This window comes from Lynx rufus, unplaced genomic scaffold (genome assembly GCF_022079265.1).
Source record: "Lynx rufus isolate CCGP_SWC_20201006 ecotype Redwood Valley unplaced genomic scaffold, mLynRuf1.p SCAF_1, whole genome shotgun sequence".
Lineage (NCBI taxonomy): Eukaryota > Metazoa > Chordata > Mammalia > Carnivora > Felidae > Lynx > Lynx rufus.
This window is the reverse complement of record NW_025814823.1, coordinates 157,510,162-157,534,239: the sequence shown is the minus strand read 5'-3', so window position 1 is coordinate 157,534,239 and position 24,078 is coordinate 157,510,162. Positions and strand designations below refer to the sequence as shown.

The following is a 24,078-nucleotide window of genomic DNA, read 5'->3' as shown; positions in this document are numbered from 1 at the left end:
GTAACTCTAACATTTTTTGACAAAACTTTGGAGGAAGGTAAATCAAGCTTAATGAAGATTTTTGTAAATCTTGTATACATTCTATCTTTGCCTGACTCATATTATGAGTCATTCAACATATATGTGTTGAGTGCCTAGTACACGTTAAGCATTGTTTAAGTGTTGGGGATACATATGGGGTGCCTGGGTGGCTCAGTCGGTTAAGCATCCGACTTCGGCTCAGGGCATGATCTAGCAGTTTGTGGGTTCGAGCCCCGCGTCGGGCTCTGTGCTGACAGCTCAGAGCCTGGAGCCTGCTTCGGATTCTGTGTCTCCCTCTCTCTCTGTTCCTCCCCTGCTCATGCTCTGTCTCTCTCTCTCTCAAAAATAAAGATTTAAAAAAAGAAATTTTTTTTTAAAAGAGTTTGGGATACATAGGCGAAGTAAACAAAGAAAGCCCTCAGAGAGCACTGGCCCTACAAGTGAACTCCAGCAATCATTTCCCCTTTCTGCATTTTAGTTTGACATTTATGCTTAAACAGGAAACACTATCATGGAAAGCATGCTGATTCTCAGATGAAAGGCAATGGTAAACACATGGATATATTGTTGATAAGTGCTGCCACTTCTCTCTAGGACCAAGGACAGTTAAAAGGAGAAGGTCATCAATTAAATCTGCTTCTTTACCTTGTTCTTAGCAGCCCACACCAATAGGCATTACCTTCATTTTTTTAAAGGTAGTTTTCTGCGTACATGCAACATTGGGTGGTTGCAGCGCCAGCCGGGACAGTGAGCCCCGCCCATAGGCACCACCTTGGTGTTTCCCTTAGCTAGTTTGCTGGGGACTCTGCTGAGAGGCTACACCCGAGCACAGCGTCTCAGCTGTAGAGGCTCGTGTGGGTAAGGGCACAATTTCCTACAGAAACTGGGCAAATTTGAAAGGGACAAAGGGAAGCGTTTTTTGTGTCCCTCCAAAACCCCAGCTTCTATTGAAGGGAAGACTGGAAATAAGTGCCTCACTGCTTTTCTTCTGTGAAAACGCATTACCATGTAACAAAAAGTACTAATTGCTCTGTGGGAAATGTTTTTATTTTACAAATACTCTGTGGCTCTGAAGTGACAGCACGATTATAGTTCTGACAGTATCGCTGGTACAATTTCCAGGCTCCTCAGGGAGAGCAATGTGGGGATTTTCCTCCTGGAAGCAAAGGCAAATTCTCTGGTCTGGAAGGTACACTTGATTTAAACACGATTCAAAATAAGTAAAAACAGATGATAACACAGCAAATAATGAAAGCTTGGCAATTTCGCTAAAACAAATTATCTTATCCAGAACACTATGGGAACGTCAAAGAGAAATGCAAAAATAACTCTGTGTATCTTTGACTGTTCTTAAAATTTCCAGTGGCTCAAACTCTCATCTCCAAACTGGGAAATGTGAGAGGAACTGAAAGGGAGAGAAGAAACTGGAAAAGTGTAGGGAAATGTAAACATTAGAAAGAGAGAGTGTAGGAAAGGGACAGCTTCAGGGTCAATCTGAGACTCTCCTGCCCGTTGTGATCTGGATAGACCCGGGCCCGCCGCGTGTTCCGTGGAGGCCGTGCGGCGGCGACGGTGACCTGAGTGGCCATCGAGCAGCTAGAAAGCGCTTTCGCAGGAGCAGGGCAGCGGCCGGGGGCGAGGCGGAGGTGGGCGCCAGCAGCCCTCTTCTGGCTGCTCGCGTCTAGCGTGGTGATAATGGGGGTGGGGCCAGCGGTGGCGGTGAAGCGCTTGGTGGCCCCCCGTCCCCTCATCGTCCTCCGCTGTTCCCTCCCACGAACAGCAGACTGCGCCCAGGCGCCTCCGCAGCCGCCGCAGGAGCCGGCAGTCGCCTGCCTGGAAGAAGAGGTAAACGAAGGGATCGAGAGCGCTGTTGGCCACTCCCACGAGGTGCAGCGCGGCCGCCACTTCCTCGGCCTCCCAGTCTCCCACCTGTCCCGACGACCACACGGCCGCCAGCCGGGCAGCGAAGTAGGGAAGCTCACAGCTCACGAACAGCAGCGCCAGCGCCAGGCTCATCTTCAGACTCTGTACCTTAGCGCGTGGCAGCGCGCTGGGCGCAGGGGCTCGGCCGGGACTCGCCCACCAGGGCGCTGAAGGCGGCGGGGCCTGGGGCGGGCGCTGCCACCAGGCGCAGAGCAGGCGGCTGCAAGCTACGCCCATGACCGCGACCGGCGCCACGAAGCCCGCGACGGCCTCGTAAAGCGCATAGACCTGCAGGTGCCAGCGCGGCAGAGGCTCAAAGATGTCACGGCAGCGACGCTCCCCGGGCCAAGCGCGGGGGGCCGAGGGCGCGGCGGGTGGCGGCGAGGGGGCGCCCCCGCGCACCACGAAGGCGGGGGGCAGCGCCAGCAGCAGCGCCAGCAGCCAGCCCAGGGCGGCGAGGGCGCGAGCTGGCAGCGGCGGGCCCTGCGGCCGGCGCACGGTGCGCTGGCGTTCGAGGGCAATGAGTACCACGAGGTGGGCCGAGGCGCCTCGGCCGGACGCCTGCAGCAGCTGCACGAAGCGGCACGACAGGTCTCCCGCCGCCCGGCGCGGCTCGCCCAGCAGCTCCCAGGCCAGCTGCGACAGCGCGGTGCCTCCGCACGCGTACAGGTCAGCGAGGGCCAGCTGCACGAGCAGGAAGTCCATCTTGCGACGCTTGGGGCCCGCCCACGGCCCGGCACCCCCGCACAGGCGGCACAGCACAGTGCTGTTGCCGGCCACCGCCACCACCAAGATGACCCCCAGGAAGACCAGGCGGACGCGGCGGCCGGGCGGTCCGGGAGGCGGCGGAGGCGGCGGCGGCGGCCCCGGGGCCGGGGCTCCCTGTTCCGAAGTGAAGTTGAGACCCCAGCCGGGAAAGACGGGTACGGAGACGTTGGGCGCCAGCGAGAAAGTTGAGGGGCTGAAGGGATCCTCCATCCTTAGCCTGGGGGGAGCGGAGGTAGGAAGCGAGGGAAACCCAGGTGGAGGCGAGGCTGCGAGGGGCGCTCAAAGTTTGTTGAAAACGCACACGCAACAGAGAGGGAAATGGATTCGGGTAGACTCGCGCTTAGTTGTTTTTATAGGTTGTCCTCGTCATTTGTCACTCAAATGTGGGTTGTACACTCGAGGAACACACATGATTCCTATTCTCCACCTTCTCCGTGGCTCTCCTCCCAGTCCCGGTGGATGCTCTTCCAATCTCTGCCGCGGCTCCCACAGCGCGCTCGCAGTAGCGGCGGGGACCACTGAGTTCTGGGTGCCTCTCCCGTTCGCTCTTCAGTTTACAGGAAGAGCACAAAACAGGGCAGAAGGTCGCTTTGCCCGGCCTTTGCAAAAGCGCATGCTAACCGGGACTGACACACCAGAGAGGAGGGTCCTGACCGAGACTGTACCTCTCAAAAACGGTTACGGATTACGGTTACGGATTGCTAGTAGGGAAAAAAAAAAAAAAAAAAAAGACCAGTTTTGATTAAAAAAAATAATAATCAGAAATGGCATGGATCTACATGCACCAGCATGAGACAAACAGGAACACAAGAAACCCAACAGCGTTTTGGGCAAAGAGGAGCCCAAGAGATGACATGTATCTTCCTCTGGCCATCAGTGAGAGTATTTACTTGGAGAGAACTAAAGTAATGATGTTGCTTGGCAATTAGGAGGAGCAGTGATTTGCAGATGTTTCAAATACTCCTCATTACTTGAAGCCACGGTTCACAGCTGCTCTCTCGGTGATGTAAAATTTGCTGCATTAGTCTGAAGGGGACATTCATAGGTTTTATGCATATGGTAGTGCATTTATTGATTTTCCCCTAATATTTCCATCCAGTGGAGGATGTGTCATCATGGCTTTTCATTCTCTTGATTCTGTTTTCCAAGCAGATGGAGGTTGCTGGGAGGGAGTACGCCCCCAATAAGCCTAGAGAAAAGGTGACTAAGAGAACGATAAGGCGGCCAATTTTCAAAAAAGAAATTCAAGTCACAGGAAATGGTTTAGATTAAATGCTGTCTTTTATTTTAGTCCTATCTCCTCCTCACAAACAAATTTTACTTTTCCTGTTGGAAACATCAATTTGTCTTTTATGTACCCTCATATTATTTTTTTTAAATTTTTCTTAATGCTCTGTTTTTAATCTGAGAGAGAGAGAGAGAGAGAGAGAGAGAGAGAGTGAGTGAGCAGAGGAGCAGTGAGAAAGGGAGACACAGAATCCGAAGCAGGCTCCAGGCTCCGAGCTGTCAGCACGGAGCCCAACGCAGGGCTCGAATTCTCAAACTGTGAGATCAAGACCTGAGCAGAAGTCAGACGCTTAACTAACTGAGCCACCCTCTTACATTATTACAGTGTAAGTAGATTTCCTGTGTTTCTGGCCTGGGCATCTGCTGGGGTTCATTTTCCCAGACTGAGGACACATTTGGCACTTTAAGATGCTCAGGATAGGAGGGGTTGGCAGATGCAGATGACAGTGCTGTTCGTTGCCTGGAGGAATCCTAATTCCTAAACTTTTGTCCTTTGGCCAGAGACCTTTGTCATTTTTATTATCCTATCTCCAGTGGCTAGCACTGGGCCTGATACAGGTTAGGTATCAGTAAATATGTTTTGAATTAATGAACTAGACGATATATGACACATTTCAGATAATTTTGAGCAAATGTTCCTGCTTTGACTATAAATCCATCAACCTAAGAAAAAACTACCTTTCATACCTATGCCAGTATCACCCAGAGGAGCCCAAGGAAGCTCTGGAACAGGTGTAGGGATAGCCATTCTTGATGGAACACTTAAGGGAGAGGAAGAGCAATAGTCTTGGGAAATCAGACTCTTGGTTTAATTTTCACATTCTCCCCTCAGAGGATTTTGCTGGGGCCTTTTTCTTTGTAACATACACCATCCCCGCTTATGATCCACTTCTTCCAAGGTGCTGTCTGTGAGCAATACCCATAATTCAGGGATTCCTCTAAGCAATATCAGTTTAATATTTCTCAAGGTGATTCTATAATTTGTCTCAAATTTGTTGAAATGCTCTCGTATAGCAAAATAAGACTCTACCAGTGACATTACATTTCACAGAACTTTACTAAGACCTGATAAATCATGGATTAAAGAAAATGATTCTCAAAATAACACATGCACATAGTTTGGAAAGTCTAACAGAACTAGAGGGCCAACAACAATATCGTTTCCTATACACACATCCTCACTCCTCCTTCTAGAGGGAACCAATTTAGAATCTATTTGCTGTTTCTTCTGGCATTTACTTAATTCCAGAATTCTAAATCACAAATGTGTAATGCTATTTATTGACTCAGTGATTTCAGACACGATTACCTTCTCATGAGATACAATAATCTTGTAATTTCAGGTTAGATCTATGTTTAGTGTTTACATTATTATGAAATGAAAATATTCTCAGCTGAATGTTATAGTATATTTTGAATATCATTTTTTTGTTTTCTTGAAGTTAATAACTGCCTTGATTTTCCTTATTATACAGCTAATTCTTCCTTTAAATGGTCCCTCAGTTCGATTTCCATAAGTTTGGTTTGTAACATAATGTAGCAATTCCAATTTTTTTTTTTTGGAAACCTTCTTATCAGAGACTCCCTTCTCTCTCCTATGTGGGCTGGTTTATTTCCAGGCCTGCTACACACTTATCATCCTGAAATATGTTTGTTGTCAACACTGAAACTCTCTGCCCTTCTCTTGGGTTGGAATTCCTGCCTCTTGGGTTTCTGGTCTTTTTTCTTGGTTTCTTCCTTTTTGGTAGAAAACATCACCTGACATGTTGTAAGGTTAAAAAGACTGTGCAGAGGCTGAGGACGTAGCTGCGAGAGTCTCACTGTGCCTATTATACCTGAGTCACGTAGATTCAATCACGTTTGCCCTCCAGGACACCTGTTACCCAGGCATCTCCCTTTGCCATCATCCTAGAGACTCCTTTCATTATCTCATGCTGTTTTTCCTGCTTTCTAATTTCATGGGTATTTTTTGTTCTTTATTTCCCTCCTTGGGTGGAAAGCATCTTCAGTGGCTTCTTGAGAAAGGGTATATTTGGGGGATCTTGTATGTCTGAAAATTTCTTTATTTTACCATCATGCTTAACCGAAGTCTTGGCTGGGGTTAGAATTCTATATTGGAAACATTTTCCTTCTGAATTTTGATGGCATTGTTCCATTACCTTCTGGATTTTAAGTGTGTTGAGAAGCTTAAAGCCATTCTGGATCCTCATTGGTGTAAACATGATCATTGTTTTTTCCATTTTTGAAGTTTGATTCTTTTCTTCTCTCTGAAAAATTTCACAAAGATGTGTTTATTTGATCCACTGCTGGGCACAATCAAGGGTCATGGGTTGTATTTAATTGCATTATGCCTCTAGTGGCCTTTAATCTAGAACGGTTTCCCAGCCTTTCTTTTTCCTTTCATGATTCTGACAGGTCTGAAGGGTCCACGATACATGTTTAGTAGAATTTCTCTAACGTTGCTTTTTGTTTCCACATAATTAAATCTGAGTCAGAGTTTTTGGGCTGAAATACTACCTAGGTAATAATGTGTCCATAGTATGTCATTTCAGGGGCATATATAGTGCTAGTTTGTCTCAATATCAGTGATGTTAAACTTGACATGTTTTTAAAACCTAAGGTTCTAGGTTCTGTGCTTGTCCTCCAGAGGTAGCCACTCTGCATTTATACACCTGTCCCACTGAGGGGCTCCATTAGGTCTCCAGCCCTGCCCCCAATCTTTCTCATGAGTGCTGCTTGAGGTCTATGAAAAAAAGTTCGTGAGTGGAGGTGGTTTCCCTTGTGTGGGGGCTCCCAGAATTTGTGTTGTTATTTTCACACACATTGGGCTTTAAGAATTTGTCAAAGTATCCGTTGTTTTGTTATCCACTCTTTGGGCTACTGGTTTCCACCTCCACCTCCCCTGATGTTCTGCCAAAGGTGGACCAGTTTGAGTGTATCACCTTCTCAGAGGGACTTGCCACCCTTTTGAATTCAGTTTACCAGTTGCCTTGCACCTTAGTCACTGATAGGCTCAAAAAAAGTTTAGATGATCTAGCCTTTTTTTTCTTGATTTTTGTTAATGTGGGAGGAATATTCCTTGCAACTTTCCCTTTCCTATGGGAAAGCAAGACTCTCAAAATATTATTGAAGGATGGCAATCCTTTACTATAAATATTACAAAATTGATACTTATTTTGTTGTTTAACTTCTTGAACAGTTTATTTTTATTTCCTCTTAATTAAAAGCCTAAGGCTAAAAATATTCTTCTGAATATAGTTCTGATTGTGTCATATGTTCTACGTTTTCTTATTTTCATTTTAAAAGTAGCATAGGGGCACCTGGGTGGCTCAGTCGCTTAAGCATCTGACTTTGGCTCAGGTCATGATCTCAAGGTTCTGAGTTTGAGCCCTGGTTTGGACTCTCTGCTGTCAGCACAGAGCCTGGAGCCTGCTTCAGATTCTGTGTCTCCCTTCTTCTCTTCCCCTTCCCCACTCGTGCTTTGTCTCTCTGCCTCTCTCAAAAATAAATAAACATTAAAAAGTATTATAAAAATAGCATAGAAGTATAATTTTTTGACCTAAGAATTCTTTAGGATGCTGCCTTATAACTTTATTTTTTTTTTAATGTTTATTGAGTTTTTTGTTTTGTTTTGTTTTGAGAGAGAGAGAGACAAACCACAAGCAGGGGATAGGCAGAGACAGAGAGGGAGATGCAGAATCTGAAACAGGCTCCAGGATCTGAGCTGTCAGCACAGAGCCAGATGCAGCGCTCGAACCCACGAACTGTGAGATCATGACCTGAGCCGAAGTTGAACGCACAAGTGACTGAGCCACCCAGGCGCCCCTAAAAAAGAAACTCTTACTGAGATTAAAATCAGGATTGTATGAAATTTCTACGTTAGTTCTGGAGCAGTGACATTTTAAGATCTTCCCATTCAAGAACATACTATCATTCCATGTTCATATCTTGTTTGTACACTTCAGTAGAACTTTATAATTTTTTTTATCTAGGTTTGGGCCTCTTGCTAAAATTTATTTTATAGACTGTCCTAATGTGAGTGAGATATTTTTCCTAATTCCCATTTTTATCTAGTGATTATTCTTATGTATTGATTTTTATATATGTAGCCATTTAACAAGTTTCATCATTTCTAGTAGTTTTTATTAGGGTGCCCTAGGTTTAATGAGATGGAGACCTACAAAGAGTAGAAAGGATAAATACAAAATGCACCATTTTATTTTATTTCTTTTTTTTTTAACAGGGACAAATAAAAATGTATAAGGCTCCCAGTTGATGTGGATGTTTCTGGATTATGGTTTGAAGAACAAGTTTTCAGAACCTTGTTTCCCAAATCTCACTGCACATTAGACTCACCTGGGGCTCTTTGAAAACTCTCAGTGGTTGGAGGTGGGAGCCAGGCATTAATAGATTTTAAATAGCCTCCGGTAAATCCAGTTTGCAGTAAAGTTGTGAACCATTGTTCTACACTAGCCTTAGCAAACTATGGCCCGCAGGTCCAATACTATGTTTTTGTAAACAAAGTTTCATTCTAAAGTAGCCAGGCTCCTCTGTTTACATATTGTCTGTTGCTGTTTTCATGCTACTAGCACAGTACTGAGTAGTTGTGAAAAAGACCATATGGTTCACAAAGCCTAAAATAATTCAGTATCTGGCCTTTTTCACAGAAAAAGACAAACATAGAGGGATAGAAAGTCCCTCTGTTGACCCTTTTGTTCAGGCTTTTGCTAGAATTTACTGTTTTTGGAAGGCTCTGCTTTATTGAGAAGGGTACTCCTTTTCAGCTCTGCCCTGCCATTGCCTAAAGTGTTGGTTTTCTAATCCATTGTATTATCTGAAAAACTCAAATTCCTAGAAAATTAATTCGACAAGTATTTACTAATCTTCTACTATGTGTCAGGCACTTGGGATACCTTAAGCAACAAAAAGGACAAAAATCTGCGCCTGTATGGAACTTTCATCCTAGTGGGGTAGGAGGGGTAGGGGACAGTATAAGCAAATCATATATATAAAACATATACTATGTTGGGTGGTAATAATTTCTATGGAGAAAAATAAAGCAGGGAAGTCTGTGTGAGAAGGTAGCATTGGAGCAATGACCTGAAAGACGTAGCAAAGACAGCCGTACGGAAATCTGGAGAACCGTATGCCAAGCAGGAAGTATTGACAAGCACGAAGGTCTTGAGGTGGTGCATGCCTGGCATGCTGGAAAACAACAGGGATGCCAGTGTGGCCAGAACAGAGTGAACAAAGTGGGAATATGGAAGGAGAGCCGGTCTGTGAGGTAACATGCAGCGAGGTAGTTCAGGTGCTGTAGGCCTTTGTAAGGATTTTGGCTCTTAAAGAGTTAAGATGGGACACCAGTGGAAGGTTTGGAGTATCCAGTGAAGGGATGTGATGTATCTTAATAGAATCACTCTGGCTGCTCTGCTGAGTACAGACTGAAGAAACTTCAGGGGCAGACTCAGGGAGACTTCTTAAGAGGCTATTGCAAAATTCCAAACAAGAGACTATGGCTGACAGGAATTACGGTGGTAGCGGTAGAGGTTGTAAAAAGGAAGCCCAAAGATTGTCTTCAATCTAGTTTATAATTGGTGTGGGTTTCTCTCAGATTCTGGCATTAAGTTTTTCTTCTTTTTCTGTTTTCATGGTTGTTAGATACCATTTTGAATTAGCTTTTGTCCTTAAACACTCAGTTATACCTAAGTATGATTCTGTATCTAATATGCTTAAAACAATGTGTATGCTTGGTAAATCGTAACAATGAATGTATCTTGAAGAGTTTGGGTAGGACAAGATGGATTATATTTATCTTCACATGCCTATGTTTTCAGAACCACATTGCTATTATTATTGCTTTATTTTTCCCCTATAATTAGCATATTCACCCACACAGTAGCTATTTCATGTTCTTTAGGCTTAACTAGGGAGGTAGATTTGTGTATTTTCATCTTAATCGCAACAGTTTAATATTGAGATCTTTTCCATAAGGGTTTTACTTCGAAATGTATCTGAAGTGAAGTTTATTTCTCAGAAATTCATACATAACTGCAAAGATAAGTTCACACTAAGTCACTGAAGAAGAGCAAACAAAGGAGATGAACTGGCTTATTAAGAAAACTTCAGGGGCGCCTGGGTGGCGCAGTCGGTTAAGCGTCCGACTTCAGCCAGGTCACGATCTCGCGGTCCGTGAGTTCGAGCCCCGCGTCGGGCTCTGGGCTGATGGCTCAGAGCCTGGAGCCTGTTTCCAGTTCTGTGTCTCCCTCTCTCTCTGCCCCTCCCCCATTCATGCTCTGTCTCTCTCTGTCCCAAAAATAAATAAACGTTGAAAAAAAAAAATTAAAAAAAAAAAAAAGAAAACTTCAAAGGCAGTTTGAAAAGGAAGTTAGGTAAAAATATTATTTGCAGATCAACTTTTTAACTGAAAAAAAATAAGATACCAGTTGAAAAACTATTGGTACCAAAAAATATCATATTTTTGGCATAAAATAAATATATAGAAATAGAATTTGTATACATAAACAACCAGTTAGAAAAGATAATGGAAGAAAGGTCCACTTAAAATAGCATACCACCAACAAGTGATGAAGCAACTAGGAATAAATTCATCTCTGCCTACACTTCAGGATCATCAGCTGGAGAGCTTTACAGAACAGTAAGAATAAAACAGTGCCCAGGTGCCTTCCCTAGAATTCTAATTCTATCGGTGTGGGGTAGGGCCTAGGCAGTATCTTTTTTAAAAGTTCCTACTTTTCTAAAAATCTTTGAAAAAAATCGATCCATATGAAGAACGCTTGCATATTATGAGAGAGGGCAAAGAAGCCTTGAAGAAAGGGAAAAGTGTGCTATAGTCTTTAAAGTAACTGAGGATTATAAAGAGGTCAGTTCTGTCTAAACTAGGTGACAAATTTAATATGATTTCATAAAAAGACTAAAAAGATTTTTCACTTTTGAATTGGACAAACTTACTCTAAATTTGTGTGGGAAACATAAGTTAGCAAGAGTATCCAGGGAAACTCTGAAAAAGTGTTGGAAAAGGACTAGTTTGGCCAGATATTGACTACCACGTTAGTAAACAAAGTAGTCAACTGGAAGATAAAAAATGTTCTGAAAGGACACAAATATAAATGAGACTTTGGAATATGATAAAATGGCATTTCAAATCAATAGAGAAAAAGATGATTTATTCAATAAAAGGTGTTACATAATGAAGTGGCATTTTTTTAACTAATGGGACAAATGTTAGTTTACTCAATAAAAGGTCATTTGGGTTGCCATCTTAAACAACAAACTAAAGTTAGATCTCTACTATGGAAGACATTCCAGATGGGGTGCAGATCTAAGGTCAAAAAATAAAACTCTAAAAGAAGGTAAATGGGGAAAGTGGAGAATACCATTCAGAATATGTATGACATAAAATCCCAAAGCCATAAAAGCAAAGATTCATAAATTTGATTGCATGAAAATACCAATTTCCACAGGTTGAAAATACCAATTTCCACAAGTAAAAAACACCAGAACTCCATCAAAAGACAAATTACAAAAAGGAAAAAAAAATATTTGCAGCTTCTCTTACAAGAAGCTAATATCTAAAAGCATGCCTAAAATAAAAAAGACCAATAACCAATAGAAAAATAGGCAAAGAATAGAAATAGAAAGATCACAGTACAGTAAAGGAAATTCAAATGGCTATGAAATATATGAAAATATGATCTTACTCATAATTAAAAAAAATAAAAATAATATATATTTTTATCAGGTTGGCAAAGGATGTGAGGAAGTGCATTGCTGGTGAGAATTTTAATGGGTACAACTTCTTTAAGGGTAATTTGCTGTAATTTTGCTAGATACAATCCTGCCCCAGCAATTTCACTTTTAGGTATTTTTAAATGGGAGAGAAAAAAACAGAGCAATATGCAGAACATTTTGTATAGTAAGCTACTTTATGTGTGGGGGGAAAAATACAAAGTTTGTTTATAGATGTATGGTTTGTCTCTAAAAGGATACTTAGGAAGATGGTTACAGTAGTTGCCCCAGGAAGGGGACCTGGGAAAGACTTCATGCTCATTGTTAACTCTTTTGTGCCTTTTAAAACTTTTACCTTGTGTATATAGTACCTATTAAAAAAAAACAAACAGTAATAAAGTCAGCCATATCCAAGATCTGTGTCCCACCAAATACTCTAAATACTCCCACCACATACATCTAAATGGTCTATGTCCCATCAGATACAAATAACTCATCAGACACCATCAGATACTCATAGATAACTATTTAATGGTTTGTAAGTAATTCTAATTGTTAAGATACTCTATATTCCATATTATTCACAGGAACATAACTTTATATTATACTACTCGCTTCCATCTTTTTAATACCTCCATTAAGTTGTTAAAAGTTGTTAAGAATGAAGTCTGGATAGTAATCATTTTTGAAAATATATAATTCTATAATGGTTAGTATTTTATTTTAAAATAGAATGCATTCTTAAAATTTTTTTAATGTTTATTTATTTTTGAGAGAGAGAGAGAGCACGCACATGAGAGGGCGAGGGGAGAGAGAGGGAGACACAGAATCCGAAGCAGGCTCCAGGCTCCGAGCTGTCAGCACAGAGCCTTGATGTGGGGCTTGAATCCACAGATCGCGAGATCACGACCTGAGCCAAAGTCAGACGCTTAGCCAACTGAGCCACCCAGGTGCCCCTAAAATAGAATACATTCTTTAAAAGTAACCAAAATTCAGTAAGTATTAGAACAGACATAAAAATTAATCACGATCTCTTAGCATATCTCCGTATGTTGCTCTAGAACATTATTTTCTAACTTTTGTTCAGATTTTTTTTTTGGATTAGAGCGGGTGTTAAGCCACTGATCAATTGCACTTTCATACTTCCTTGGTTTTTTCAGCCAGTCCTGATGCCACCTGAGGTTCCCTATAACATTTGAATAGTTTTGCCCTACACTTCGTCTCCACTTGAGAAACTGTTCTTTGTTGTATTGGTGGACAGAAGCAGAAACCTTAGGGTAGTTGATAATGGAACGAAGCTTTTGATCCAAAGAATAAGTAATCTCTGGTAATTTTGTAGCAATATTTGTTAGTTCATCTGGATCCGAGGAAAGATCTGAAAGAAAAAAATTAAATACCGGTCAAAATATTTATCTGCTACAGAAACATTTTTTAGAATGTCATTACTCTATGACAGATAATGTATTTGAATTTATTTTTATTTTCAGTTCCTTTTAGTATAAGATGAAAGATAGTATTAATGGTAAAATAATATACCAAAAGTTAAACACTCCTCTAAATGCATGTCCAGATTATCTTCCTACCACCATCCTACTGTCCCAATCTTTTTCTTATCCATTCCTGGATGGCAGAAATAAGTCAAACTCTTATCACTAGTAAGCTGGCTTAGCCCTAATTCTTCCTGGTTTTCATGCCTTGCTTACTTTGACATACATAGAAAAAAAAATAGTAATGCTTATATTGTCCCATTTCAGCAGTCCCAAACTTGCCAGATATAAGAATTCTTTATATGGTCAAGGCCTATTTTTCCCAACTTCACTTACTCCTGGTTTTCTATATATTTTAGCATCTCTTGTGCTCCTATTTTTGAAAGTTAGATTTGTCAATACTGTCCACTGAGCAAATAGCCATGGAAATAATGATGTATCTTAACTGCTACCATCAAGAAAATAATGATAAATATTTTCAGAACACAAACATCCTTTTTACCTAGGTAAAAGGAAGACATAACTGGGATGCCAATCTAATTGGAAAAATACCAAGTCAAAGATCTTATGACAATTTACTTGAGATAATAAATGAACATTACATGTTGAGGAAAAAACCTCTCTGGGCCTATTTGAGTGCATTTGCCAGAAGAGCCCTAATGACATTTGTGACTTTGTTAGGTGACTTTAGATGACACCTCTTTGGTCAGGGAAAGCAGTCAATAAACCCCAGAGAATATAGGAAAGGCAGGCTCACTCACTGGTCCTTTGACTGTTACATCTGCTTTTTGCAGAACATGGCCAATGAATGAGCAAGACATGCCCAAGACTCATCAGGATAAAAATTTAAGGACTTCCTTTTGAAGCCGAGAATCTCCTGCTCTTACAGTTATGGGGAGAGGCATAGGCCAATCAGTTTGGTCCCTGAAGAATTATTTGGAATTAATAATTTTGACATTTGTAACTGGAAAGGAAACTTAGGGAGAAAAGAATATTAATAACGGTGTATTTTGTGTGAAAAGGGGGCGAAGGGTGAGTAAAGCCTTAATTTAATAATGTTGTTTTAAGATTAATTCATAGAGTAGTGAAGCTAGCAGGCATCTTTGTGGAGTGGAAGGAGCATGGATTTTGAAACTTAGACCTGGGTTAAAATCCCAGCCCTGCCACTTAGCTATGAGATTTTTCATTGGTATCTGAGTCCATTTAACCCCTGGTCTTCTCTACAAAATAAGGATAATGGTGTCATCTTGTAGAGTTGAGGCAAACATTAAATGATAGATGTAGAATGTCAGGCTCCACAACATATAAGGGTTATTTCTCCAGAATAGCTAAAACCATGGTATAATGAGAGGGTGATGACCACTGTTTGAGACAGATAAGCATGAATATGAGAAGACACCTTGATCAGAGAAAACAGTGGTTTCAATCTTGAAACTCAGATCAGAAGTTTTCGGGCACTTGCTGTGGAATTCAGATGACTTACAAAGAACCTTCACCTCAAATGGACAACCATTTGTAGACTCTCCTGCCACAAAAAGCAGCAGAGATTTATGCATTTAACTAAAGATTACTAGATCTCTTGAACAACACTGTATAGGTCAACTCATTACATATAGTACCACACTTACAAAAACATATCAACAGATTTACCAAAGAGTTGAGGCAATACTGAAGTACCATCAGAGTATGCTATATACTTCCACTGGTTAGTCCGAAGCATGTAGGTGGAAGCATTCACATTGCATCCATGGAATTCACTTAGAATCCAGGGTGGATGTAGGTTTCTGAATTCATGTTCATTCTTAAACGTTTCTGATGATAATGGCAACAACGAGTATCCACTCAGGTTCTGAGGCAGAGGAACTCCAGCAATATCTATGTAACAAAATAACACAATATTTTAAAATAACTTATTCTTTTACTAGTTATTAGTTGAAACATTCACATATGACATCATCAAAGGTTGCAGAGACAAAAGACCATATATGGATTTTGTAAATAGACTGCGTAGGTCTATTTGAAGTAAATGCTTCACTACCCATGTGACCTTGGGCATGATATTAACCACTCCAAAACTCAATCCCCTCATTTGTAAAAGGGGAATAATAATCACACCTGTACTTCAAAGGCTTATATTAGGTGTAAATGTGATACTTATGTAAAATTCTGAGAACAGTGCCTGATAGGAAATCCTCAACATATATTATTTAATCAGTCATTTATTTCCGAATGATAAATGATCACAGTTGCTTCTCACATTTGTTCTACCAGATATTAATAAGACCTATATGAAAAAGGGGCTTAGGAGTCATACATGTTTACAAACAAGGATTAAAATCAAATAGGTAAATTTTTTGTAGATGTAAATGTATTGCTGATGTATCTCATAAACCTTTTTTTTTTTAAATTTTTTTTTTAACGTTTATTTATTTTTGAGACAGAGAGAGACAGAGCATGAATAGGGGAGGGGCAGAGAGAGAGGGAGACACAGAATCTGAAACAGGCTCCAGGCTCTGAGCTGTCAGCACAGAGCCCGACGCGGGGCTCAAACTCATGGACTGTGAGATCATGACCTGAGCTGAAGTTGGACGCTTAACCGACTAAGCCACCCAGGCACCCCTCTCATAAACCTTTAATAGTGGCATGCCATGTGTCTCAAAGTTATTTGATGACATAATATTTTATTCTCAAGTAGCATCTTCAGGGGCTAGTATTTTGCAGAACATATGTTGGAAATCCTGGATTATACTGATTTAGGAAAAAATAACTTATTTTTCCCTTATCAAATATAAATATATAAGGCATGAGAGATGTCTAATTTAAAAAGAAGTCCTTTTGGGGCATCTGGGTGGCTCAGTCAGTTGAGCGTCCGACTTTGGCTCAGGTCATGATCTCATAGTCGGTGAGTTCGAGCCCCGTGTTGGGCTCTGTGCTGACAGCTCAGAGCCTGGAGCCTTCTTCAGATTCTGTGTCTCATTCTCTCTCTGCCCCTCCCTCACTCATGCTCTGTGTGTCTCTCTTTCTCTTAAGGTATTTGGAACTCAAACTGTCTTTTTCCTATAGAAAAATTACCATTAATTATGGCTGGTACTTGGGACGGTTCCAAAATGATTTGTACTTGCCTCTCCACCCCTTTTCTAGTTTCCATGTTCCATGGTTTTTAAGTATAATTAAATATTTTCAATAAAAAATAGGAAGTAATATATCTGCAATTCTAGGAGTTAAGCAAAATTGAATAGGAAAATTAACTTGACTGTAAGTATTTGAGGAAAAATAGGTTAATTAAAGGAGAATAAGGAAGTAGACAAAAACCTCTATAAATTTTCTGAAGGTGCATGTTTTACATATGATGTAATTTAAAAATCTGTATCCTCCATTTCCTTGGGAGGGGCATTTTATAAGTACTGATCTTCTGCCAACCAATCATAATTATGGATTTTTTTGAGGAAGAAAGTAAGAAAGAAAAAGAGAAAGATCAGAGATAACTGGTTAAAAACAAAAGGAACAAAGACATTAAGCAGGATGTGCATGAGACAAAGGAACAGCCTGAGATAAAACTCACTTGAGCTACAAGACAGTAGGCTACTACTGTGAGGTCTTACCGTAAGGAACCCAAGTATCGAGGGAACAGGCTGGGTCAGGCTGGTCTGCATGGCAGCCGTTGGGTGGCAACAGAAGAGGACTTGGAAGATGATTGGAAAGCAAGGACCAATTGGCATATACCTAGGCCCATGAAGTCCCTGTATTCAGCATTTTAATAACCTTTGATACTTAGAAATACCTTGTTTCAGGGGTGCTTGGGTGGCTCAGTTGTTTGAGCGTCTGACTCTTGATTTCAGCTCAGGTCATGATCTCATGGTCGTGAGATCAAGCCCCACATTGGGCTCTGTGCTAAGTGTGGAGCCTGCTTGGGATTCTCTCCCTCTCTCTCTCTCTGCCCCTCCGCTGATGCAAGCATGCGTGTGTGTGTGTGTCTGTGCGCACGCATGCGTGCACATGCGCACGCTCTCGCTCTCTCTCAAATAAAGTTAAAAAAAAAAAAAGAAATACTTTATTTCAGATTTATTCCAGGCTGAATTCTCCTAAAGAAGCTCATAAGACTAAGAAAATTTACATGGGTCTCCTATGTTTATGAGAAGTCAGTAGTAAACTGGGATAAGAGTGCATTTAAATATTTTTTAAATTCATTCGATAAACTAGGTGCTATTTCAGGTGTAAGGAAACAACAGAGGACAAAGCAGTTAGCTCTCCTGGAGCTTACCTTCTAACATGGTGAGACAAATAAACATGTCAGATGGTGCTAGGTGCAATGAAGAAGAAGAAAGCAGAGGAAAGGAGACAGAGAAGGATGTCGAGTATGTGTTCAGGTGCTATTTTATATAGTGTGTTCAGGGAAGCCTCTCTGAGGAGGTGCCATTTAAACCCTGAGGAAGGGCTAGGCTGAGTCCTAAAGATATCTGGGGGTGGGGGTGGGGTGGGGGATGGGAGTGGTAGAGCAACACCCCAGGGAATAGCATATGTATAGACCCTGAGGCAGGAACCTGCTTAGTTCATTCCCCAGACACCAAGGAGCCCTGAATGGCTACAGCAGAGTCAAAGTGATGGATGAAATTGTAAAAGAGGAGTTAGGAGAGGGAAGATATCATGTTAGAATCTCAAGCACAATAAGAGATTTTGAATTTTTACTCTGTGTGAAATAGGAAGCCAGTAGAGGATTCTGAGTAGAAGCATGACATGTCTGACGGTGACTACTGCGTGGTGAAATGACTGAAGGTGGTATGAGCAGGAGGTAGGTAGACATCAGGAAGCTACTGTAGGAGTCCAGGAAAGAGAGAATGGCGAATTATTTCCAATCTATTAGTAGTAGTATAATATACCTTTGTAAACTGGTGAAGAATAAAAGCCATATCAAATATCCACCGTATTTAATAAATACATATTTATTTACTTTTCTGTGCCTCAGGAAGCTGGGTATTCACTTCTCATATATTAATGGTTTCCTCAAAAGCACTTTAGTTTAAACTGCATTTCCAAGAGCTCTTTGATCTTTGCTTAAAACTATTTTTCGTAATTTTTTTTCTTCTAGCAAATCTGTCATTCTGATTACATTTTAGTAAGTTTCATCTTTCTTGGTAGCGTAAGAAAGATTAAAAGTAACTGCAGGATTCTTAATAAAGTGCCTTAAAATTAAAATAATAAATAAATGGGGAAAAATGCAGACCTGGATATATATATATAATGGTCTCCTGAAGAGAGATAAGATATTATGTATATTTTTTTAAGTTTATTTATTTATTTTGAGAGAGAGAGAGCACGCACACTTGAATGTAGGAGGGGCATAGAGAGGAGGAGAGAGAGAATCCCAAGCAGGCTCTGCACTGAGCATGGAGCTGGATGAGGATCTCGATCCCATGACCATGAGATTATGACCTGAACGGAAATCAAGAGTTGGATGTTTAACCAACTGAGCTACCCAGACGCCCCAATATATTTCTTCCTGACCATATGAGTAGATAAAGTTTTAGACTGGTATGGCAATGATGCCAACCGTGTACATTTTTTTAATTTTTAAAAAAAAAAAATTTTTTTTTTTCAACGTTTATTTATTTTTGGGACAGAGAGAGACAGAGCATGAACGGGGGAGGGGCAGAGAGAGAGGGAGACACAGAATCGGAAACAGGCTCCAGGCTCTGAGCCATCAGCCCAGAGCCCGACGCGGGGCTTGAACTCACGGACCGCGAGATCGTGACCTGGCTGAAGTCGGACGCTTAACCGACTGCGCCACCCAGGCGCCCCAGCCGTGTACATTTTTGAGGGCATACCTAAGAATAAAAAATACTAATGATGATAATGTCTAACATTTAATTGTTTACAGTGTTCCAGTCATTGTTCTAAGCTATGCATTACCCACTATTATTTACATTTTATTGATAAGAAAACTGTAGACCACAGATGTTAAGTAACTTGCCCCAGGCCAATACTGAAGGAGGGATTTGAATTTAGGCAGTCTGACTCCAGGATCTCTGGATTCTTCAGGACTACAACACAAGTCTTACTTTACTGTAGTTATTCAACTTTGCAATATTTTTTAGGTAAAAAAAAAAAAAAAAAAAAAGTCTGTGTAGAATGCTTCTCCCAACCCTCCATTAAGATCTTGTAACAAGGACGGGTTTGCAGTTTGAATCCTTAGCAATTAAGTATTCTTTCAAACACAACCGCATTTTTATATAATTATATTTTCACAATCCAAAAAACATGGATTTATCTTTCATATGAGAGGAAGGCAGGTGTTTTACAAAAAAGATCAACTTTTAAAAGAAAAAAATTCACATGAAAATAAGTTTAAAGTTAAAACAATTTTAATTTACTTTCATTTCTAACTGAGCCAAAAGATGTTGGTACTAGATTATTAGAGAAGATAATATTGGGGGAGTAATTTTTAAAGAATAATCTCTGAAATGGTATCAACTTTAATAGTATAAAGACTTCTTGTCCATAAAAATGGCACTTTTCTGCCAGTATTAGAAAATGATAATGTGAGAGTATACCACAAAGCACCTACTAAGATAAACACACTAAGAATACCCACTTTATCATAAAATATCATTTTATAGAAAAGAAAAAAACTCTTTTAAAGTAACTTTTATATTTTTCCAAGTTTTAATTTAAATTCCAGCTAGTTAACATAGAGTGCAATATTAGTTTCAGGTGTCATTAAATACCCTTTAAAAACTATTTGTATATTCAGACTTTTTAATAAAAGCATTGTAGCCTCTTAAATTTGAACAGCCTCTTCATAGTAAGGTAGGTTTATTAAAACAGGAAACCCAGCTGGTTTTTCCTATTGAATATCCTATTTGAGGTTTTTTGAATCACCAACTTTTATATGATATTTATGAGATCCAATAGACTGGAAGGGAAGAGGATATCTGGCTTGAGGCTTTGATCTAAAAATTTAATCCCATAGTCTGTGTGTAATTTAGATGCATACAAGATAATACAGCTATGGTTAAGCTAATAAAGTGGGGGCTTTTCGAATCCTAAGAATAGATTGTCTTGTATCTATTGTAAACTCCTAACTGGTTAGCAGAATCACAAAATAAGAAGTGACTTGTAGATACGTTATTCCAATTTGTATATTATTTATTTATTTATTTTTTTTTTAAATTTTTTTTCAACGTTTTTTATTTATTTTTGGGACAGAGAGAGACAGAGCATGAACGGGGGAGGGGCAGAGAGAGAGGGAGACACAGAATCGGAAACAGGCTCCAGGCTCCGAGCCATCAGCCCAGAGCCTGACGCGGGGCTCGAACCCACAGACCGCGAGATCGTGACCTGGCTGAAGTCGGACGCTTCCAGGCGCCCCCCCAATTTGTATATTATTTATTAAGCAGAGGTGAAATAGAATTTACTGTCCTCGCAAATCTAATTTTTAAGTTAATTCTCACTGAGGTAGCTTTAAACTCTTCTAGCCCTGACCAATTTCATTTTAATTTTTTAAATTTTATTTTACTATTTTTTGATATTTACTTATTTTGGGAGAGAGAGCATCTACATGAGTGGAGGAGGGGCAGAGAGAGAGGGAGAGAGAGAATCCCAAGCAGGCTCTGTGCTGCCAGTGGAGCCCCCTATGGGGCTTGATCCCATGACTGTGAGATAATGATCTGAGCTGAAACCAAGAGTCAATTGATTAACCAAGTGAACTGCCCAGGTGCCCCGATAAATCTTTGTATATAGTTATAGGTTATTTTCTAAAATTGGAATTTTTAGGTCAAAAAGTATGCACATCTCTGAGTAATTTGGAACATAATGCCACATTGCCTCCAGAAAATCTGTGCCAGTTTATACTCCCAAAAGCAGAATAAGAGAAGGCCTATTTCCAAAATAAGATTTTTTAATTCTTTTTAAACTTTGCAAACTCTATATGTGAAAGAAAATTGATATCTTTTCGTTTTAATATTTTTCTACCAAGTTTGAATCTTTAAAGTATCTTGGCCATTTGTGTATCTTCTATTGTGAGTTGTTTGTTTATATCTTTTGGTCAATTTTTTAGTAGGGTATTTCTCTTTTCCTATAGATTTGTAAGAGCTCTATAAATATTAACCTTTTATCATTTGTAAAAAGGTTAATCTTAGATAAATGCTAATGTTGCCATGTTGTTTCCTGGCTCCAACATAAGATTCTTCCTGTACATCTATGCTTCATTCTCTTTCTACCTTATCTCTGGCTAACATCCAGTCCGTAGGATGTTTCAGTGTTTTATATAAAAAGGCACATACACAGATATTCTCCTTCCTGTCTCAACCACATAAATGTAACTTTTCCCTTTTGATAATAAAAATATTTGTAATGACACATATTATAAACTGTGCTAAGCCTTAAGATGTTAATTTCCACTTTAGAATTAGACACTGATTTTTGCCTTCACTTCCTTTACTCTAGTTGGGCAGGTCTAATCAACACATGATCTAAATGCTGTTAATAAAATATATTCTGTAGGGAAATGTGATTCAGAAGGAGTCTATCACGAAGAATCAGTAAAAGATAAAAATAAGTAAAAATCTACACAGAACTGTAAGTTTTAAAAATCTGTACTAACTGACAAATAGTAGGGAAAAAGCTTGCAATCAGAGAGAACTTACATAATTTCCAGAAGAGTAGGGAAGGAATGAATGCAAGGAGTTTCTGGGAATGTTTGGTTTTGGAAATGCTTATTGTCATGCAGTACAAAGTAGCCAGGGATAGGCAGGTGTTCCTCTAAGTGGGTAATAAATTCCCTCATTCTAACCAACTTTATTTAGTGTTTTCTTATATAATCTGTTAGGTAAATACATTGTGAAATCTTGCAGATGACTTTTAACTTCTATGATGCATGAAATGGCAGGTAGTAATAATGGTGTATCAAAATTATAAAGTAGAAAATTTGTGCTGTAGGCAAATGTAAAAGAATGTTTAAAGAAAACTGAATTAAGCAAAGCATATTAACCAACTAATATATTGGATGATAGAGTGACTAAGCATAGATTAAGAGTCACTGCAGATAGTTTCCTATGCATAATGGTCTATTGAACTGCTAGAGTCCAAAAGACAAACAAAATGTCAAATATCACTATGAAACATATTGAGGGAACACTGATAATGAATCATCCCAACCTTTCATAATCATTTGGACTTTTGATCACTGTACTTTAAGAAAACAGAGAAGGCAAATTTGGAAGTGGGGTGGGAGACCTCTGCAGGAGAGAAAACTAGAGGAGGAAACTATAAAGATGTCATCATCAAGAAGCACATATTCACAAAACTATAAAGATGATAAAAAGACAGACACAAATATACATAATCATACATACATTTCTTATCAAAACAGAAATGAGCAAGTAATAAGGGTTGCCTGAAAACTGATAGAGCAAGAAAGTGGCAGAGATATGACTAAGTGTGATAATTGCTTTGGGATAAAGGGGAGCCAGCAAATGACAACTAAGAAACTGAAGAGATTAAAAATATCACCAGACAAAAGGACAACAAAGAAGTGTGTTCAGATACAAGAAGTGATGTGAAATAAAAGAGAAAAGAAAATGATGAAAACAACTGTAAAGAAATTTAAGACCCTGGAGTAGCGTTTACTTAAATGAAGGGAAATACTCTGTACCAGAAGGAAGGAGGAAAAAAGAACTTTTTTTCTGTCTTTGCTTTTCAGATATACGTTTCTTTCACATTTTGATATATACATATTAAACATATGTTGTGTTATCTTTTTCTTTCACCAAAATCTATTTATAAATAGATGGTACTTTTTGCAATTGATGGTGCCTTAGAACAGAAGAATTTCAGTATTTAAATGTTATTTAATTTAAAGTACTCTGCTAAATTAGAAGAGACTAACAGTTCTATATAATTTCCCCTGAATTTGATGATGGTGTTGTTCTGTTATCTTCACAAAAACTGTTAACTGCCTCTATCCAAATGTTGCTGTTCTTGACCTATCATTATGCGTATAGACATTAAGAAGCTAGTAAAGCACATAGCACAGAACAATCTAAAGATTCTGAGGAGAAATATGTGCATACATTAGAATTAAGAGACTTTTCTATAATACTGTACAAAATTAGTAGTTTCAAAGTAGATGGAATAATCCAGAAAGGAAATGCTTATACTTTTGAGAGGTAGTGGTAGAGAATCAAATGATACACAGATCATATCTATAAAGTTATGAACCTGAATATCTTTGGTGCCTACTGTATAGTCATGTCCTGATTGTGAATCTTTTGAAGGGAAAAATAACTGTAGAGTATGAAGGTTACAGGATCCTGAGAGTATTATCCTCATTTTTCAGATGTGGATTTGACTCAGTTAAAATTGCTCAAGGTTATGAACAAGTCAGCAAAGCCTGTATTTTTGCTTAATCATTTTCCAATATCATTACAAATAAATATTTACAGAATTGTGTTACTTACCAAGCATAGTAGGATAAATATCCACAAGAGAAACCACATTTGATACTTGTAGGTTGGCCTTAATTCTTGGTCCCATTATCAACAGTGGAACATGAGCACTAGCTTCATACATACTCATTTTATAAAACTGACGATGTTCCATGGCCAGTTCTCCGTGGTCTGAGGTGTATATGACAATAGTTTTCTGAAGAAGGTCTAACTGGTGAAGAGCTAAAATAATTTCTCCTACAATACAAATCAAGTCTTAGTTAGCTTTTAGTTTGTGTCTTATCACAGTAAGTTTATAACAACCCTAACTTGCAGGAGTTTGTTAGGATAATTCTTAACATCTGAGTGTCATCTAGTAAGTTATGCCAAGTTTCATGTTCCTGCTCCTCAGCTGACAGACTAGA

General features: G+C 39.7%; 2 protein-coding genes across 2 annotated transcripts in view; both read right to left on the bottom strand.

Moving 5' to 3' along the window:
- Nucleotides 1-1,617: 1,617 nt before the first annotated feature.
- On the bottom strand, nucleotides 1,618-2,922 carry GPR150 (G protein-coupled receptor 150). The gene has a single exon (XM_047074664.1). It carries the CDS (start codon nucleotides 2,920-2,922, stop codon nucleotides 1,618-1,620), a length of 1,305 nt encoding a protein of 434 aa, XP_046930620.1.
- A 9,857-nt stretch (nucleotides 2,923-12,779) lies between these two features.
- ARSK (arylsulfatase family member K) overlaps nucleotides 12,780-24,078 on the bottom strand; it is a 45,144-nt gene continuing 33,845 nt past the window's right edge. The window contains exons 6-8 of the mRNA XM_047076488.1: nucleotides 23,687-23,911; nucleotides 14,883-15,107; nucleotides 12,780-13,120 (exon numbers count right to left, since the gene is read on the bottom strand). Of these exons, the coding sequence (XP_046932444.1) occupies nucleotides 12,780-13,120; nucleotides 14,883-15,107; nucleotides 23,687-23,911 (791 nt within the window). The remainder of the gene's footprint in view (nucleotides 13,121-14,882; nucleotides 15,108-23,686; nucleotides 23,912-24,078) is intronic.